Raw genomic sequence first — 20,168 nt, 5'->3', positions numbered from 1 at the left:
TTGTTCAGATTTTAACACGGTTTTCAAATCTGTGCTTTAAACATCAGTTTATTGATCTGTTCCTGGTTGATGATCCTGTTCTCGTAGAACTGAAACTAAAAATCTAGACTAAACCATTACTGTACAAAGGTTTTAGTTGAATTGGGAGTTGTTCCTGTAAAACCAGCTCTGAAAAAACACTTCCTTCTCACACACACACACACACACACACACACGCACACGCACTCACAAAAGCTGGCTGATGTTTAGCTTCCTCCAAATATTTCCTGCTTCCCTCAGATCCGTTCACACCATGAAACAAGCAGAATAAACACCACAGCTACGTGAAAAGGTCTTTAATGAAACACGGAAGGTCACACGCTAACACACATTACAGGTAATAAAGTGTGTGTGCGTTTATGTGAGAATGTCATGTGCCTGATGCTCCACCAGCACGGCCATGCTCTTCACATCTCCACACCAGAAGTCCAGACGCTCCTTCATGCCCTTTATCTGCAACACAAACAATCCAACATCAACCACGTCATCGCTAAAGCATGGGTTTAGTCTCCTTCCCCCTGATCCCGTCTTCAAACCCTGTTCCAAAACGCACCCTTGTACACGTCCCCTCGCCTTCCTCACTTTTATCAGCTCAAGTGACGCATCATCACATGCTGAACTTCAGCAGCGTCTCCGGAGCGACCGTTTCTGATACAGATCCGATTTCAGCGCGTGTAAGAAAACAGATCAGATCTTTTCACATTCGAGATCGTCCATCTCAACGCTCACGTCCTCGAGTTTCCTCGTAGTCACATTCTCGCTGATGTAGATGAATAAACGAGAGTCGGCTCTGACGCGTTTTAATAAATAATACGCGAGAAGTGAAACAAGGGCTAAACACATGCACAATAAAAACAGACTTAAAACGCAAGTCAGTCCCTGCAGGATCTCACCATCGCAGGAATTAACGCAAAAATCAAGGAACTCCGCGATATCCGGAGGAGCTGCAATTTTACACCATTACCGCAGGTTCGGGCCGAGACGAGTCACGTGACGTCGTCACGACGCGCGTTCAGCCCTCTTCCATTCACGTGCGTCGAACACGAGTACAGCTAAAAGCTAGCTGTCGTTTAACAACAAAGACTCTACTATAACTCAGGTGAACGATCTGTCCTGTGCGGTCACGCTGACGCAGTGACGCGGAAGATTTTCTATTTGCTGGAGTTCAGAATCGTGGATTTTAGGGAATTTTTATGAAATAATATGAAAATTGTTTCGGAGCCGAGAGTAAAGCACTCAGGTGAGAATCAGATACGGGTCAGGACTCACGAGACGGGACGAAAACGACAGATCTCTGTGTGTGTGTGTGTGTTACCTGTGGCAGATCGAGGACTCGTGGCTGTACCCAGGTCATCTGAACTTTCTGATCCACTTCGTCGATGCTTCCTCGCAGAAGTCCGACTGACAGAGCCTTCATCACCAAGAGCTCCACCTGACACACACACACTACAGTTACTTAACAGCAGTGCTTTCATCCTTCGCATGGAGGACAAAATGGTTTGATGGTTTCGGCTCCAGGAAAAAACACACACACACACACACACACACACACACACACACACACACACACACACACACACACACACACACACACACACACACACACACACACACACACACACACACACACACACACACACACACACCTCGTTTACTGGGACTCTGGTGCTCTGAGAGATTTCCTGGAAGGTCAGTTGTCTGTTATTTGCCGGTCTGGTGAAGGTCATCTAGAGAATGTTAGAGAGAGAAGTCAAGACATCTGATCTAGTCTTGTGATCATTTATAAAAAAAATTACAATAATAAAAAAAAAAAAAATACATTTTCAGTTTTTTGGAAATGTTCCCCACCAGGTTTACAAACATTTCAGATTTTCTGTGTACACGCTGATATCACCACGTACCCTCCAAATTTCAGGAGCGTTCATTTACATTTAGCCACACCCACAAATCGACCAAAAAAAACGACCAAACGGTGAAGGAGCGGGTGTGCACTAAATCTTCCGGTAACGCAGCTCAGCCACTGCAGTGCGGATACGACGCTAACGATCTTTACAACTAACTGGATTTTCTTAAATGTCACGTTTGCGTGTGTAAACATTCCCGAGAACGATTCACGATTAAATTAGTCCGTATCCTGTTTGAGAACTTATATTTTCAGAGTTTTACTGAGTAAGAGGCGGCTTCAGACACACACCACCCCTTTCGAAAGGTGAGGGGGCGGGAAAAAAAAAAAAAAAAAAAAAAAAAAAAAAAAAAAAAAAAAAAAAAAAAAAAAAAAAGAGACAACGGTCTTATGTGTTCTCGCTAACAAGCTGGGTTTAGCGTGCTAGCGAGCAGTTAGCCAGCGTGCTCTTTGCTACAAGTGCTCACTGTGCTACTGTCTCAGCTTATACACACATCTCCACGTTTAACCATCTCACCTCCATCACACACAGCAGCTGAATCTTCTGCATCAGTTTGGCCTCGTGTGCTGCGAGATCAGGCTGAAGAACAAAACACACGCACGCACACACACACAGACACACACACACACACACACACACAGACAGTCTCATCACAACACACTCAACTATACTCCAGCATCAGCTCTACACACGTACACACACACACACTCACCTGCTGACCCCAGGCGGACTTTAAAGCCTGAAACTTTTCCACGTTTCCTGAGTTGAAGCCGTAGAGCGTCTCGATCAGCCACTGCTTATCCGTGTTCTTCAGAGACTCCAGTACAGGATGCATCAGCTACAAACCCGAGTCAGAAACAGCTTCATATCCTCAAACACTCAGCTCCAAACATCTATTAACCAACACTGACACATAAACTACAGCCATCCAGATGTGTGTGTGAAACTGAAACATCTGTCATGGGCTGTGATTAGACGAGGGGAAGTGGAGAAGAGCGTATTACTGAAACACAGGGCAGGATTTCTGAACAATCACGTACCAGCTCTCCAAAATTGTACACGCCCTCTCCGAGCAGGCCAGCCAATCCCAGTGTGAAGGCTCGCTCCTGCTGCTCCGCCCCTACAGGACGGAAATAAAAACAAAGCAAATACACAAATAAATCACGTTTTCATGTGTTATTTACAAAAAGTTTATTTACAAGTTTTTGAGACTTCAGCACCTTCAGATGTCTTCAACTATCAGACCGGCTGTGTCCCGAACTGAGCTTCCTGTTTATCACCAACACATACTACCGCCACACCGCCATTATACTACCGCCACACCGCCATTATACTACCGCCCTTATACTACCGCCACACCGCCCTTATACTACCACCACACCGCCCTTATACTACCGCCACACCGCCCTTATACTACCACCATACCGCCCTTATACTACCGCCATACCGCCCTTATACTACCGCCATACCGCCCTTATACTACCGCCACACCGCCCTTATACTACCACCATACCGCCCTTATACTACCACCATACCGCCCTTATACTACCGCCACACCGCCCTTATACTACCACCATACCGCCCTTATACTACCACCATACCGCCCTTATACTACCGCCACACCGCCCTTATACTACCACCATACCGCCATTATACTACGGCCATTATACTACCGCCCTTATACTACCGCCACACCGCCCTTATACTACCGCCACACCGCCCTTATACTACCGCCACACCGCCCTTATACTACCGCCACACCGCCCTTATACTACCACCATACCGCCATTATACTACCACCATACCGCCCTTATACTACCGCCACACCGCCCTTATACTACCACCATACCGCCATTATACTACGGCCATTATACTACCGCCATTATACTACCGCCACACCGCCCTTATACTACCGCCACACCGCCCTTATACTACCGCCACACCGCCCTTATACTACCGCCACACCGCCCTTATACTACCGCCATTATACTACGGCCATACCGCCATTATACTACCGCTATACCGCCCTTATACTACCACCATACCGCCCTTATACTACCGCCACACCGCCCTTATACTACCGCCATACCGCCCTTATACTACCGCCACACCGCCCTTATACTACCGCCATACCGCCCTTATACTACCGCCACACCGCCCTTATACTACCGCCATACCGCCCTTATACTACCGCCACACCGCCCTTATACTACCGCCACACCGCCATTATACTACCGCCACACCGCCCTTATACTACGGCCATACCGCCATTATACTACCGCCACACCGCCCTTATACTACCGCCATTATACTACGGCCATACCGCCATTATACTACCGCTATACCGCCCTTATACTACCACCATACCGCCCTTATACTACCGCCACACCGCCCTTATACTACCACCATACCGCCCTTATACTACCACCACACCGCCCTTATACTACCGCCATACCGCCCTTATACTACCACCATACCGCCCTTATACTACCACCACACCGCCCTTATACTACCGCCATACCGCCCTTATACTACCACCATACCGCCCTTATACTACCACCATACCGCCCTTATACTACCGCCACACCGCCCTTATACTACCGCCACACCGCCCTTATACTACCGCCATTATACTACGGCCATACCGCCATTATACTACCGCTATACCGCCCTTATACTACCCCCACACCGCCATTATACTACCGCCATTATACTACCGCTATACCGCCCTTATACTACCGCTATACTGCCCTTATACTACCCCCACACTGCCATTATACTACCGCTATACCGCCCTTATACTACCGCCATTATACTACCGCCATACCGCCATTATACTACCGCTATACTGCCCTTATACTACCGCCATTATACTACCGCCATTATACTACCGCCATTATACTACCGCCATTATACTACCGCCATTATACTACCGCTATACCGCCATTATACTACCGCCATTATACTACCGCTATACTGCCCTTATACTACCCCCACACCGCCATTATACTACCGCCATTATACTACCGCCATTATACTACCGCCATTATACTACCGCTATACTGCCCGTGCTGCCACTCTGTGCTGCCACTCGACTACTACTAAGCTGCTGTTAAATGACTGATATACTGTCATTAATCTGCCTCTATACTACCACGATACTTCTATAGTGTTGTTTTCTGTCATAATATCACGGCACTACTGCTTTGCTGCCACTATACTCCTCTGATAATACCATTATACTGCCCCTATTCTACCACACACCACTACACTCCCACTGCACTACTGCTTCTGGTTCCAGAGGAGTATGTTATATAAAGATTTTATTATTAGTGTCGGTATAAATTATTTCCGAGGCGAGTTCAGAGATTTCACCTGGCAGGTCTTTGACGTCCACACAGCCCAGGTAGCGCAGAGCGTCTTTATAGTAAAGCGCGTGGTTCCCGATAATACGATAATATTTACTGGACAGATCGTAAAACCGGCCGTGCACAGACGTCACTCCCGGCAACGCGTTTAGCATCTCCTCCACTTCCTCAATCAGTTTCTGCACAAAAACACAAACATTTCAACATCAACAACAACAGGTAAGAAACATTCAGAAGGAGTGAAATATTGCTATTATTGTTATCAGTCACCTAAAATTTTTATGCAAATTGACGTAAAAAAAAAGACTGTGTGTGTGTGTGTGTGTGTGTGTGTGTGTGTGAGTAACTCACTTTAGTCGCAGGCAGATCGTTGATGTCGAGCTTCAGACTGCCGATCACCGTTTTGCACAGAATCACTGCCTCGTCACTCGACTTCACCTGATCCGAATCAAAACAGACGGAAAACGTAGAGTAGAGAAGAATTAATTCGAGTGAGAACGTTAACGTGAACACGTGAGTGATATCACACCATCACTAACCTTCTCCTTCGTCTTCTCCAGGAACGTGATGGCGGTGTTCGGATCTGTCAGAGAGAGAAGAGTAACGCTATCTTTATCACTCTACATGCTGTGTGGGATAAACATGGAAAGGGGGAGAGAGAGAGAGAGGGAGAGGGGGAGGGGGAGGGAGGGAGGGAGAGAGATACCTGGCATCTGTCTGACCACATGGAGGAGCATTTCCACTAATGACAGAGGATTAATTCTACAGGTGAAAAAGCAGAAAGGATAATAAACACCTCACTCACAAAGAAAAAGTGTTCATCATCATCATCATCATCATTATTATTATTATTATTATTATTATTATTATTAAACCACAATTCGAGGCACCTGCAACTAAAAAAACTACAGGATAACAAAAACTAATTACAATTCTATATTTATTTTATTAATTAACTGGGGTTTAAAATTAGTTTATTTCTAAAATGATATAAATGAATTAAATGAATGTATTTCTATTTAGCTTTTTATACCACTGCATTAATTTAATTAGTGTTTTTTTTTAATGAACTTATTTCATACTTAATTAAATATTTGCAACAACTAATACATTTGATTATATTAAATTAAAATTGAATTAAAAAAATATATTATTTAAATAAATGAATCCATTCATTATCCCCCCACCCACCCACACACACACACACACACACACACACCTACCTGTGTTCAAAATCACAGATGAAGTTTTCGTAAAGCTGTAATGAAACACAAAGTGAACGTCATCACATCACGCCTCTGCTCTGTGTGTGGAAGAGAAATAAAAGTGAACGGATGTCTCACCTGAACGAGACCTTCACCTTTACAGAAACACGGATTCTGCACAAACTCACTCAGCTTCAGAGTCAACTGGTGCCACAACCTGGGGACGAGATTCACAGCATACACCAGTGTGTATCAGTTTATACACACGCGCACACGCACGCGCACACACACGCGCGCGCACACACTCTCTCTCTCTCTCTCACACACACACACACACCAAGCAGAACACCACAATATTCACTATTACCTTTATGTCACATCTATTACTCAGTTATTCTTTCAGTCTGCAGTTTATAAAATTATGAAATAAAATCTTAAATATAAATTATTTAATTTCCCTCCAAACTGTAACCCCCCCTCCCTCCCCCTCTCTCTGCCATGACTTTAACATTCCAAATATATTACGCTACATATCAATATATTAATATATAAAGCTGGTGGGTTTATAAACAAACAAACATAATAAATTAAATAAAAGACTTACCTGGTTAAATCAAACAGCAATTAAAATGTATTTATTTAATTGTTCATTTAATTATTTAGTTAAATAATTAGGTCACATAACCCTACTGCTTCACATTCAAAAAATATTTTACAAAATTAAAATGTTCTGAGAGAAATAAATAAATAAATAAATAAATAAATTATATATATATATATATATATATATATATATATATATATATATATATATATATATATATATATACACACACACACACACACACACAAAACTGATCAAATTAATTGTTAAAGATTAACTGATTTGGGCTTTTTGTTTGTAGGGTTATTAATTTAATTATTAATAATCATTTATTTATGTTATTATTATTATTTTTATCGCGGCTCGTTAACTAGCCATGACTAGAGAGACTGTAGTGTGTTTTCGTTTCTTTCTGTGTACTAAAATCTCACTACTCCATACAAACACATTTCCAGGCGAATCTGTTTCACTCTTTTATAAAACCCTGCGAATAAAAATAAACCTTTACCTCTAAAATTATATTTGCTAAACGCTAAATGACTCAGCTAGCCGGCCCCATCTCCACCCGTATTATGACAAATCCCGCCCTCCCAGTCTAGGATTGGCGGGTAGATTCTGCCTCCTGTATCGGGATTGGCTAACACAGCAAAAGACATCGCGTCTGGCAAGTGATAGCCAATTGTAGTTAGCAGCTCAGAATACGGATATGGAAAATAAACAACGGATACTAGGGAGTGTTAGCTAACTGAGGACTTATAAGCTACTTTTAAAAAAAGCCATACTTTCTGTTGTATAAATCCTCCAGTGTGTGCCATTCCGCCGCGAGTTCTGGGGTCGGACTCTTGCCCTGTTGTAGTTTGAGGAATCCGAGAACATCTTTCATTGTAGAAGCGGTGCGATTGTACTCTCTTGCTGCTCGATTGCTGTCTGGCTTGCTTTAGCGGACCTGCTAAATGCTAATTTTATTCTTCTTCGTTGAGACCGTCAAAAGGGTTCACTACCGCCACCTAGCGGATCATCCTTTATTATTTTTATTCACGTAATGGCTAATAAGCGTGTTTTATAACTGTTTGAATATTGATTTGAGTACGCTTCTTTTTTGGATGCTTTTATTTACAACATACGTAAGAAAACAACAATAATAAACAGAATGCAAACGCGAACTTTCTTTCGTAGCCAACATATCCGGTATGGAAAACGCTTGAATCATCTGGACCAATCAGATCGCGGCAGTTTATCCGGGCATTTTAGCTTGGTCGATGGTTGTGGATTATTTATTATTATTATTTAATTTTATGTTTGTATAGACCACACTATCGTTACAGTGATGAAAAACAATAATTATGTTTCATTATAATGTTTTTTTTAAGGTTTAAAACATTTACAGTAAATAAGCTCGGCCAAAATGGCGGACGACGACGAAGGACGACCAGCACTACATTTCCCAGAGTCCTCTGCGGCGAGTTCTAGCTCCGTCTCTAATCGCATCATGTTGAGGATGGATGTGTGAGTCAGAGGCTTAATGAGGATATTTACTGGCCGTGTCGGATCTGCGTGATTTTTGGTTTCTTATCCTGAAAAAAGCAGAGATGAAAATGGATTTATCCGCCATTATAGAGGCGCTGGAGACGCGCGAGCAGGAAGCGGCACTGCGCGCGCTGCAGATCTACAATAAAGAGGTAGAAATAGAGAGAGAGAGATGATGCTGATATTCAGGATTTAAATCCCCTCTGCTCTGTGTGTTCTGCCTTTATTCTCTCTTTTACTTAATCAGCACTGAGTCAGTGTTCATACCTGTAATAAACAGCTCATTAACCCTGGCATGTCATATCGCTTCTGATTTATTATTTAATAACTCAATTATAACTGAAGTATTTAATAAATGCACGTAAAACAATTACAGTGCTGTATTAACATCTATACTGTTTAAATTATTCAGTGTTCAGTGTGTACATCTTTCAGGATTTACATGAAGTGCAGGTCTGCAAGCAATCAATAAACAAGTAAATAAGGCCTGGAAACGAACACCTTTAAGTAAAACAACAAAAAAACAAAAAACAACAACAACAACAAATATTAAAAGTAAAAGTTTTTCTTATTAATCACTAAGTATAGAGTGTGTATTGTGGATATGAATATATTTTGTTGTCAAAATAATACCATCTCGAGAGTTTATAGACTTTTTCCTTATTCTCAGCTTTGATTCTGTAATCACATCATATTTAGTCTTTTCCTTTTTTTTTGGTGATCATATTAATTCCGATGAAATCTGAACACAGAAAGTGAAGTACCGTGGGGAAAGATCTGTGAACTCCTGAAACGGGCTGCAGGAGTTTAACACTGTGGGGTTTATTCAGCACTTTAGACACCTCAGAAGTTGATATAATACGTTATTTCTATTTTTTAAATGATGTCTGTTAACGTATTGACTCTGGGAATGAGAAGTCAGTGTCCGTCAGCCTGCAGCGATCACCATCATGACATAAAACAGCACAGGACAGTTCGGCGCTGTGACAGGGCTGATTTCGGGTGTGTAAAAGGCTTCTCCTCGGTGAACTGGTCAGAACTGTGTAGTAGGCGGAGCCAGAGAAGGTCTGCAGTGACGTCACACTTAAAGTCCCGGAGGCCAAGTTTCAGTCTCTTATTTATTTCAGTTCTGACGGAGCGCGGAGTTAGGCAAACCCAGAAAGCGATTCCAAAACAAAAAAAATAAACGAACACAAATAAGCTACGACACTCGGGCAGGACAAAAGTAATGGCGCCCTGTGAAAGGAGGAGGAGTTAGTGTGTGTCTGTGGTGATGACACGCTGCAGTGGCTGAGCTGCATTACCGGAAGATTTTTCTCTTTTTCGGCTCTGTGAGCTTTTATGGAATTTTGTGGGCGTGGCTGAATGTAAATGTGCCGTGAACGCTCTTGTTATTTGTGACCGGTGTTTATTAAATCTCATGTGTTTTCTAACACACTCTGTAACAATCTATAGACCTACCAAAGGAGAAAAGTGAAAATCACTCTCTTCCTCAGCATCAGACTCAGGTAAGGGGGCGTGGCCTAGAGTCTGGAGGTGGTGTTAATGAATATTTATTGGCTGAAACTTTGAGACTCGTTCTTATTTCCATGAAGTGTCTGAGACAGTGTGTGTGTTTGTTACAGTGACTGTGTAATGATTTAATTTAATAATAAACAGAAGAAAGTGGATTATTATGATGTCCAGACTCATGCTGGTAGAAATGTCCCGGCTTTAATCTCATTATCTCATGATCTCATTATCTCATGATCTCATTATCTCATTATCTCATGATCTCCCGCTGCATTAACGGCGTGTTGATGCAAAGAGAAACACAAACACACAAACACACTCCTCTCTCTCTCCCTCTCTCTCTCTCCCTCTCTCCCTCTCTCTCTCCCTCTCTCTCTCTCCCTCACTCTCTCTCTCTCTCCCTCTCTCCCTCACTCTCTCTCTCTCTCGCTCTCGCTCTTTCTCTCCCTCTCTCTCCCTCTCTCCCCCCTCTCCCTCACTCTCTCCCTCTCTCTCTCTCTCTTCTCTTTAGCTCACTTTATTAGTGCACATATCCGAGCACTCTAATCCCCAATCCCACGGAGGAAATAAACAACAACAACAACAACAGCGTTCAGGCCTCCGATCAAACACCACAAACACTTTTATTATAAAATAGTGTAATGTAATATAACGTGAGAGTAACTATGAGCTATTATCTATCTCTATATGATATTTATCTCTCTATTAAACATAAAACTATATTTAAACACGTGTTCATCTGAAAAGCAGGTTTTTGTGACATAATGTGAAAAACAGTAAGAATCATTTCAGGGGGAAAATGATCAGTAGAAAATGTACAATAACCTGGTTGCATAAGTTTGCACACCCCTGAACTAACAGTCCGCTGAAGCAGCTTTAGAGATGATCACAGCGTTCAGTATTTTTGGGTAAGAGTCCATCAGTTTGGAGCGTCTGCACGTAGTAATATTTTGCGGTTGTTCCTCATTAAAGCGTTCTAACTCTGTCAGATTGTCTGGGCGTGTCCTGTACACAACCCTCTTCAGGTCAGATCACAGATCTCTGATCGGATTTAGGTCCGGAGTCTGGCTGGACCGTTCCACAACCTTGATCTTGTTCAGGTGAAGCGGTTCCTCTGATGTGCAGGTTTGCTTCGGCTCGTTGTCGCGCTGAAAGGTGAAGTTCCTCTTCATCTGAAGTGTTTCAGCAGAAGATTTAAGGTTCTGCGTCAGAATTGTCTGGTATTTGGAGTGGTTCATTTTTCCCTCCACCCTGATTAAAGCTCCAGATCCAGCTGAAGAAGAACAGCCCCGGTGTGTGAGCTGCCACCACCGTGCTTCACCGTGAGGACACTGTTCTTGTGGTGAAGTTCTGGGGTTTTGTGCCGAACACATCTTCTGGTATTGCGGCCAAAAAGTTCAACTCTGGTCTCATCAGACCAGAACACGTTATTCCCCGTGGTTTTGGGAGATCAGATGATTCTTTAAATGTATTTTTGGTTCTAAAAGGCTTCGGTCCTGCCCCCTACCCCACAGCCCAGAGATATGAAGAATTCGGGAGATTGTTGTCACGTGTAGGGAACAACCGGTACTTACCAGAAATTACTGCAGTTCTTTTAATCTCGCTGTAGGCCTCTCAGCAGCTTCCCTGACCAGTTTCTCCTGATCTTCTCTTCAGTTTTAGACGGACGTCCTGATCTTAGTGGTGTCACTGTCGTGCCGTATTCTCTCCACGTGTTGACGATTGTCTTTACAGTGTTCCATGGTCTATCCGATGCCTCCGAACCCTCTCCTGATATTTTCCAACAATACAATCCCGTACCTGCTTTATAAGCTCTTTGTGAGCCATGGCTTTTCCAGTTCGATGTTACCAACAAGATCTTACAGGACCAGCTGGACTTATTTGGTGTTAATCAGTCACTTTAATTGAAGGCAGGTGTTCACTAATTAGTATTTAACATGAGTATGAATGTGATTGGTGGAGTCTGAGCACTGACACATTATAAAAGGGTGTGTTTACTTACGCAAGCTGGGGATTGGAAGGTTTTTTTTTCTTTTTTCTTTTTTTTTTGACAAAAACATCTCTGGGTGTTTATCACGTGATATTTATATATTGCAGTATGTCACAATAAAGGTGAAAAAGGTTCTGACACGATTTAACTCTCACTTTGTGTGTGTAGGGTGTGTAGACTTTTTATATCCACTGTATATAATGTTGTGTTGCATCTTTCTCTTAATTTATTTTCACACACGTGCAGTATTTTGCTTAATTATTAGTCTAAATACAGAGATTGTTACACACAACATAAATAGAAATCATAAATAAATCATATAAATAAATATAACTAATGAAGACTCACTGATCTCCTCGCTGCTGTGTGTCTTTTTGTCTCTGCAGAAGAATCAGTGTTTCTCATTTCCCTCAGAGGAACAGGAGGACCGAGAGGTAACACTCACACACACACACACACTCACACACACTCACACACACACACACACACACAAATAAATTAATTCATTAACTCGGTCTCTAAAGTGAACACTGCTTTACAAAACAGAAATGTTTATGTAGTAGAAGGAAGGGAAGGAGGAGGGTGGAGGAGGAGGAGGAGGAAGAGGAGGGGGGTGGAGGAGGAGGGGAAGGAGGAGGAGGGTGGAGGAGGAGCAGGAGGAGGAGGAAGAGGAGGAGGAGCAGGAGGAGGAGGAGCTGGACGAAGAGGAGGGGAAGGAGCAGGAGGAGGGAGGAGGAGGAGGAGGAGGAAGAGGAGGGGGAGGAGGAGGGCAGGAGGAGGAAGAGAGGGGGAGGAGGAGTGGGAGGAGGAGGAGGAGGGGGAGGAGGAGGGGCAGGAGGAGGAAGAGAGGGGGAGGAGGAGGGGAGGAGGAGCAGGAGGAGGAGGAGGGGGAGGAGGAGGAGGGGGGGGGAGGAGGAGGGGGGAGGAGGAGGAGAGGGGGAGAAGGAGGAGCAGGAGGAGGAAGAGGAGGGGAAGGAGGAGGAGCAGTAGGAGGAGGGGGAGGAGGAGAAGGGGGGAGGAGGAGGAAGGGGGGGTCACCTACAAAACTGCGATATAAGACTTTTACACGTTTAGCACATAACCGTTAGCTAGCGCTCATTTTGATGGCCAATCTGGTGGCTGTTCGCGTTGCCGTGGAAACATCCCATTCCTAAACGAACACGCTTCACGGCTCAGTTCTGATCGTGACTCGAGTTAATGGCAAAGCAGATTAGCAACACATCAGCGCCATGCTGTAAAAACGCTGCCTTTAGTGTTTTTATATAAGCGTCAGAGTTTATAACCAGTGCCAGGCCTCGAGGCTAATCCCAGTGAAAACATCTCGCTAACGTTCCTGTTCCCTCAGCGTCTCGGGGGAAATGATTTCCTACAGTCCACATCTGCTTTTATTTCTGTCTGCTTCAGTACCTCGTCAATAAGGAGAAGCTCGCTGCGTCCTAGTGCCCTTAAACAGGGCTCTGATCTTCTGCACACGAACGAGGTCCTTTATCGAGCTGCTGCTGTTCTTTCTGTAGCTAAATTAAGGACTTGTGGTAATGAAAAGCCGCACGAGGCTCGCTTTACCGCTGAGCCCTTAGATAAGCCCCTTCACACGAGCCCTCGAAAGTCCCTTTCTTGAAGGTAGATCAGATTTAAGGAGCTGAAGCCTGAAAGATTTCTGGTGTTCTCGAATATAGACCTCGTCATCCGCTCTAGAGTGGAGAGATCCGTCCATCCATTTTCTGTAGCGCTGGTCCTACACGGGGTCGCGGGGAGCCTGGAGTCTATCCCAGGGGACTCGGGGCACGAGGCGGGACGGGGGTCCAAGCCGTCGCAGGACTCGGTCACACACACGTTCACACACGACGCCCAGTTTAGAATCAGCCTACAACATGTCTTTGGACTGTGTGGAGGAAACCGGAGGAAACCCCCGGAGCACGGGGAGAACATGCAGACTCTGCGCACGCAGGGTGGAGGCGGGATTCGAACCCCCAGCCCCGGAGGTGTGACGCAGACGTGCTGACCCTAGAGTGGAGAAATAAAGAATAGCTCGAATTGTGTTGCTTCCTGCTGAACTCAGATGAAAGACTTGAAGCTAGAACTCTGAAACGGGTCCCTGTTTGCATGCTTTTCTCCCTCAGTGTCTAGGAGAGCTTCTCCTGTCCTTCCTGGATCGGGACGTCCAGCCGTCGTGTAAACTGGCGTGTCTGGAGACCATCCGCATCCTGTCGCGTGATAAAAGCAGCCTGGCTCCGTTCTCCAGCCGCCGCGCCATACACACACTCGCACGTCACGCTGCACTAGCACCCGGAGAGGGACTCGGGCCACAAGTCGCCGACCTGGACGTGATCGTGGAGGCGCTGAAGTGTATCTGCAACATCATACTGAACAGCGTCGAGGCACAGGAAGCCGCCGCCCACCTGGGTCTCATGGTGGGCGTGGTCGAGCGTCTGAAACAGTGCCGCGAGTCTCAGTGGAGCTCGGACGTGCGCTTCTTCGACCTGCGGCTGGCGTTCCTGCTCACGGCGCTGCGTGTAGACGTCAGGGCTCAGCTGGCCCGGGAGCTCAGGGGCGCTCGGATTCTGGCCGACGCCCTCGACGCCACGCTCGGCCTGCGGTGGACCGACGCCTACGAGGTTTCCCGCTCAGACGTGGAGGGGCCGAACGATCTCCCACCGCTCGGGAGGAGTGAGACGGAGCGAGCCATGGAGATCCTGAAGATCCTCTTCAACGTCACGTACGATACGGGACGCCGCAAAGTGGATGAGGTGTGACAGTCACGTGTCGAGACACGTTTATGTTAGTAGTCATGCGACTAGTCTGTTTGTAATGATGTAAACAGGTGTGTGTGTGTGTGTGTGTGTGTGTGTGTGTGTGTGTGATGGTTGCAGGAGGAGGCGGCAACATACAGACACCTGGGAGCCATACTGAGACACTGTTTAATGAGTACAGCAGAGGGAGAGGAACGCACAGATGAGTTCCACAGGTGTGTAAAGTGTGTGTGTGTGTGTGTGTGTGTGTGTGTGTGTGTGTGTGTGTGTGTGTGTGTGTGCTACATTTCTAACACATGAATCCTTCTGAAATCCCTCATCTTTCATTTTGGTTGAATCCCAAATAGCATCTTATTGGCTATATATGCTCACTATGTAGGGTATAATAAAATCTCCTACATCCTGCACACACACACACACTCACACACACACACACACACATACACACACACACACACACACACACACACAATTACGATTTCATCTCCTCAATTTAGTGCCTAAAATGCTATACTATGGTATGATAACCGTGTGTGTGTGTGTGTGTGTGTGTGTGTGTGTGCAGTCACACAGTGAACCTGTTAGGGAATCTCCCTCTGCTGTGTTTGGACGTGTTGCTGATGCCCAGAGTGCAGCTCGGCTCCATCGAGTACATGGGCGTGAACATGGACGCCGTGAACAAACTTCTGGAGTTCATGGAGAAAAGACTGGACAGAGTGAGTGTGTGTGTGTGTGTGTGTGTGTGTGAGTGTGTGTGTGTGTGTGAGTGTGTGTGAGTGTGTGTGTGTGTGTGTGTGTGTGTGTGAGTGTGTGTGAGTGTGTGTGTGTGTGTGTGTGTGAGTGTGTGTGTGTGTGTGTGTGTGTGAGTGTGTGTGTGTGTGTGTGTGTGTGTGTGTGAGTGTGTGTGTGTGTGTGTGTGTGTGTGTGAGTGTGTGAGTGTGTGTGTGTGTGAGTGTGTGTGTGTGTGTGTGTGTGTGTGAGTGTGTGTGTGTGTGTGTGTGTGTGTGTGTGTGAGTGTGTGTGTGTGTGTGTGTGTGTGAGTGTGTGTGTGTGTGTGTGTGAGTGTGTGTGTGTGTGTGTGTGAGTGTGTGTGTGTGTGTGTGTGTGTGTGAGTGTGTGTGTGTGTGTGTGTGTGAGTGTGTGTGTGAGTGTGTGTGTGTGTGTGTGTGTGAGTGTGTGTGTGTGTGTGTGTGTGAGTGTGTGTGTGTGTGTGTGTGTGTGTGTGAGTGTGTGTGTGTGTGTGTGTGTGAGTGTGTGTGTGAGTGTGTGTGTGTGAGTGTGTGTGTGTGTGTGTGTGTGTGTGTGTGTGTGTGTGTGAGTGTGTGTGTGAGTGTGTGTGTGTGAGTGTGTGTGTGAGTGTGTGTGTGTGTGTGTGTGTGTGTGTGTGAGTGTGTGTGTGTGTGTGTGTGTGAGTGTGTGTGTGTGTGTGTTTGTGAGTGTGTGTGTGTGTGTGTGTGAGTGTGTGTGTGTGTGTGTGTGTGAGTGTGTGTGTGTGTGTGTGTGAGTGTGTGTGTGTGTGTGTGTGTGTGTGTGTGTGAGTGTGTGTGTGTGTGTGTGTGTGAGTGTGTGTGTGTGTGTGTGTGTGTGTGTGTGAGTGTGTGTGTGTGTGTGTGTGTGAGTGTGTGTGTGAGTGTGTGTGTGAGTGTGTGTGTGTGTGTGTGTGTGAGTGTGTGTGTGTGTGTGTGTGTGTTTTGGTAACCGGGTGCAGCGCTGTGGGGATTTCTGCTCCAGCTGGGGCTCGTGTTCAAAACAAAGGACTACACTTCTTCACCTGTTTACCTGTTCACCCTTTACACCTGTTCACCGGTTTTCTCTGTGCTGTGTTTTAGGGGAATAAGCTGAAGGAGACGTTGCTGCCGTGTCTCAACCTGCTGACGGAGAGCGCTCGCATCCACCGCGAGACACGCAAATTCCTCCGAACGAAAGTGAGAGAAACAAAATAAAACATTTACATCGTTCTAATACGTCATGGTTTCTATAGTAACGGCTCGTTCGTGGGGACGTGTACAGCGCACGCTCCACTGATAATAAACCGATTTAAATAATGGTTGATGTGGTGAAGCTTTCTGTAAGGAGATGTTTATGTAGCGTGTGTGGAAGGAGTCTCCAGTGTCAGCGCTGTGTAACACTCAGAGGTAAAACTGGAACTTTCAGTTTTCAACATCTTCAGGACAGAGTTTACACTCCTCTACTGTTTCTCACTGACACACACACTGTGATTCATCTTTTATTAACGTGAAGAGAGAGAGAGAGAATAGAGAGAGAGAATAGAGAGAGAGAATAGAGAGAGAGGGAATAGAGAGAGGGAATAGAGAGAGAGGGAATAGAGAGAGGGAATAGAGAGAGAGGGAATAGAGAGAGGGAATAGAGAGAGAGGGAATAGAGAGAGGGAATAGAGAGAGAGGGAATAGAGAGAGAGAATAGAGAGAGGGAATAGAGAGAGAGAATAGAGAGAGGGAATAGAGAGAGGGAATAGAGAGAGAGAATAGAGAGAGAGAATAGAGAGAGAGAATAGGGAGAGAATAGAGAGAGGGAATAGAGAGAGGGAATAGAGAGAGAGAATAGAGAGAGGGAATAGAGAGAGAGAATAGAGAGAGAATAGAGAGAGGGAATAGAGAGAGGGAATAGAGAGAGAGAATAGAGAGAGAAGAGAGAGAGAGGATAGAGAATAGAGAGAGGGAATAGAGAGAGGGAATAGAGTGAGAGAGAAGAGAGAGAGAGAAGAGAGGGAATAGAGAGAGGGAATAGAGAGAGAGAATAGAGAGAGGGAATAGAGAGAGGGAATAGAGAGAGAGAACAGAGAGAGGGAATAGAGAGAGAGAATAAATAGAGAGAGAATAGAGAGAGAGAATAGAGAGAGGGAATAGAGAGAGAGAATAGAGAGAGAGAATAGAGAGAGAATAGAGAGAGAGAATAGAGAGAGGGAATAGAGAGAGAGAATAGAGAGAGAGAATAGAGAGGGAATAGAGAGAGAGAATAGAGAGGGAATAGAGAGAGAGAATAGAGAGAGGGAATAGAGAGAGGGAATAGAGAGAGAGAATAGAGAGAGAGAATAGAGAGGGAATAGAGAGAGAGAATAGAGAGAGGGAATAGAGAGAGGGAATAGAGAGAGAGAATAGAGAGAGAGAATAGAGAGAGAATAGAGAGAGAGAATAGAGAGAGGGAATAGAGAGAGAGAATAGAGAGAGAGAATAGAGAGGGAATAGAGAGAGAGAATAGAGAGGGAATAGAGAGAGAGAATAGAGAGAGAGAATAGAGAGAGAATAGAGAGAGAATAGAGAGAGAGAATAGAGAGAGGGAATAGAGAGGGAATAGAGAGAGAGAATAGAGAGAGGGAATAGAGAGAGAGAATAGAGAGAGAGAATAGAGAGGGAATAGAGAGAGAGAATAGAGAGGGAATAGAGAGAGAGAATAGAGAGAGGGAATAGAGAGAGGGAATAGAGAGAGAGAATAGAGAGAGAGAATAGAGAGGGAATAGAGAGAGAGAATAGAGAGAGGGAATAGAGAGAGGGAATAGAGAGAGAGAATAGAGAGAGAGAATAGAGAGAGAATAGAGAGAGAGAATAGAGAGAGGGAATAGAGAGAGAGAATAGAGAGGGAATAGAGAGAGAGAATAGAGAGGGAATAGAGAGAGAGAATAGAGAGAGAGAATAGAGAGAGAATAGAGAGAGAATAGAGAGAGAGAATAGAGAGAGGGAATAGAGAGAGGGAATAGAGAGAGAGAATAGAGAGAGAATAGAGAGAGGGAATAGAGAGAGGGAATAGAGAGAGGGAATAGAGAGAGGGATGGTGAGGGAGCGAGTGTTTATAGCTGCTGTAAGGTAAGCGAGAACAGGAACTGACTTTAAGTGACATTAGATAAAACTATAAATGGATCAAACGTATGACGTGTCGCTCTTGAATAAATATAAAGTTGTGGAGGTGCTGTGGTGTAAGAGGAATAAAACACTTGGGGACGTGCCGTTAGAGGAAAATAATCAACTGTGTGTCGCTTTATCTGTGTGTGTGTGTGTGTGTGTGTGTGTGTGTGTGTGTGTGTGTGTTCAGGTTCTCCCCCCACTGCGTGATGTGAAGAATAAGCCCGAGGTGGGGAACGCTCTGAGGAATAAACTGGTGCGTCTGATGACTCACATCGACACGGACGTGAAGACCTGCGCTGCGGAGTTTCTCTTTGTGTTGTGTAAAGAGAGCGGTGAGACTGAGGTCACTTTATTTATTTATTTAAATGAATATACGAGATACGAGAGGTTTGATCCCCTGTGTATGTGTGTGTGTGTGTGTGTGTGTGTGTGTGTGTGTGTGTTTCAGTGTCCCGCTTCATTAAGTACACCGGTTACGGGAACGCTGCAGGCCTGCTGGCGGCTCGAGGTCTGATGCGGGGCGGCTGGGAGCCGGGACATTACTCCGAGGACGAGGACAGCGACACGGAGGAGTACAGGGAGGCCAAGCCACAGTGAGTGTGTCCCACCCTCAGTGTCACATCACCAGCGCAGTGTGTGTGTGTGTGTGTGTGTGTGTGTGTGTGTGTGTGTGATGAAGAGTGTGTGTGTTTGTGCTGTGTTAGCATTAATCCTGTAACGGGTCGAGTGGAAGAAGATCAGCCGAACCCGATGGAGGGAATGACGGAGGAGCAGAAGGAGTACGAGGCCATGAAGCTCGTCAGCATGTTCGGCAAACTCTCCAGGTAACGCCATCTGTCTGTTTCTCATCCATCTATCTATCCTTTTAGCGTTCTTATTACACCAATTATATACGACTTTCTGAAAACACCTCTAGAATAAAGAAGTGAACTTCTACATGAAATGCATTCATACTCATAGCAGCACTGAATTCGTTCTGTAACATTAAATTCATTTTAAATATTAATATTTAAATTTCAATGCCATGAATGATGTTTGGTGAAGTACAGTACATTTGCCACTAGGGGGCGTGGCTGATGTTTTCTCAGTGAACAGTCACACGAGGGGGGAAAAAACACTATAAATGGCTTAATATTCGCTAAAAACAATATTATTAACTGAATGTAATGCTCATAATGTCGCAGAAATTCCACACTGACATTCCTCTCACAATTACACACGTGTCCTCTTAGTTTCACTGCAATTTCTGAATATTTCCCATTCTGAACCCTGCAGTTCTCCAGATAGAACCTGTCAGGAACCCTTGGGCAGGGGCAGAACCCTTTCCCCCCTGAGAGTGTAGTTATTAGGCTTGAAGATGAAACTAAAAAGAAAGCTGAGTGTTTTAGGGATAAATGTTTTATGTGTTA

General features: G+C 45.0%; 2 protein-coding genes across 2 annotated transcripts in view; one reads left to right on the top strand and one right to left on the bottom strand.

The window, feature by feature from the left end:
• Nucleotides 1-320: 320 nt before the first annotated feature.
• Nucleotides 321-8,043, bottom strand: psmd13 (proteasome 26S subunit, non-ATPase 13). Its single transcript, NM_001200403.1, is given in 13 exon segments — nt 321-492; nt 1,355-1,471; nt 1,686-1,766; nt 2,460-2,522; nt 2,656-2,781; nt 2,984-3,063; nt 5,319-5,490; nt 5,663-5,749; nt 5,851-5,894; nt 6,018-6,073; nt 6,535-6,569; nt 6,655-6,733; nt 7,903-8,043. Coding segments are annotated over 13 exon segments (1,137 nt in total). The 5' UTR covers nt 8,004-8,043; the 3' UTR covers nt 321-396.
• Nucleotides 8,044-8,539: 496 nt separating this feature from the next.
• The window catches only part of ric8a (RIC8 guanine nucleotide exchange factor A), a 14,528-nt gene continuing 2,899 nt past the window's right edge, over nt 8,540-20,168 (top strand). Inside the window, exons 1-9 of the mRNA XM_017473731.3 lie at nt 8,540-8,799; nt 12,536-12,583; nt 14,270-14,896; nt 15,020-15,114; nt 15,465-15,615; nt 16,729-16,824; nt 18,947-19,091; nt 19,208-19,352; nt 19,464-19,583. Of these exons, the coding sequence (XP_017329220.1) occupies nt 8,710-8,799; nt 12,536-12,583; nt 14,270-14,896; nt 15,020-15,114; nt 15,465-15,615; nt 16,729-16,824; nt 18,947-19,091; nt 19,208-19,352; nt 19,464-19,583 (1,517 nt within the window). The 5' untranslated portion in view covers nt 8,540-8,709. The remainder of the gene's footprint in view (nt 8,800-12,535; nt 12,584-14,269; nt 14,897-15,019; nt 15,115-15,464; nt 15,616-16,728; nt 16,825-18,946; nt 19,092-19,207; nt 19,353-19,463; nt 19,584-20,168) is intronic.

The sequence above is a fragment of the Ictalurus punctatus genome, chromosome 8 (assembly GCF_001660625.3).
Source record: "Ictalurus punctatus breed USDA103 chromosome 8, Coco_2.0, whole genome shotgun sequence".
Taxonomy (NCBI): Eukaryota; Metazoa; Chordata; class Actinopteri; order Siluriformes; family Ictaluridae; genus Ictalurus; species Ictalurus punctatus.
This window is presented reverse-complemented; position numbering and strand designations above follow the sequence as displayed.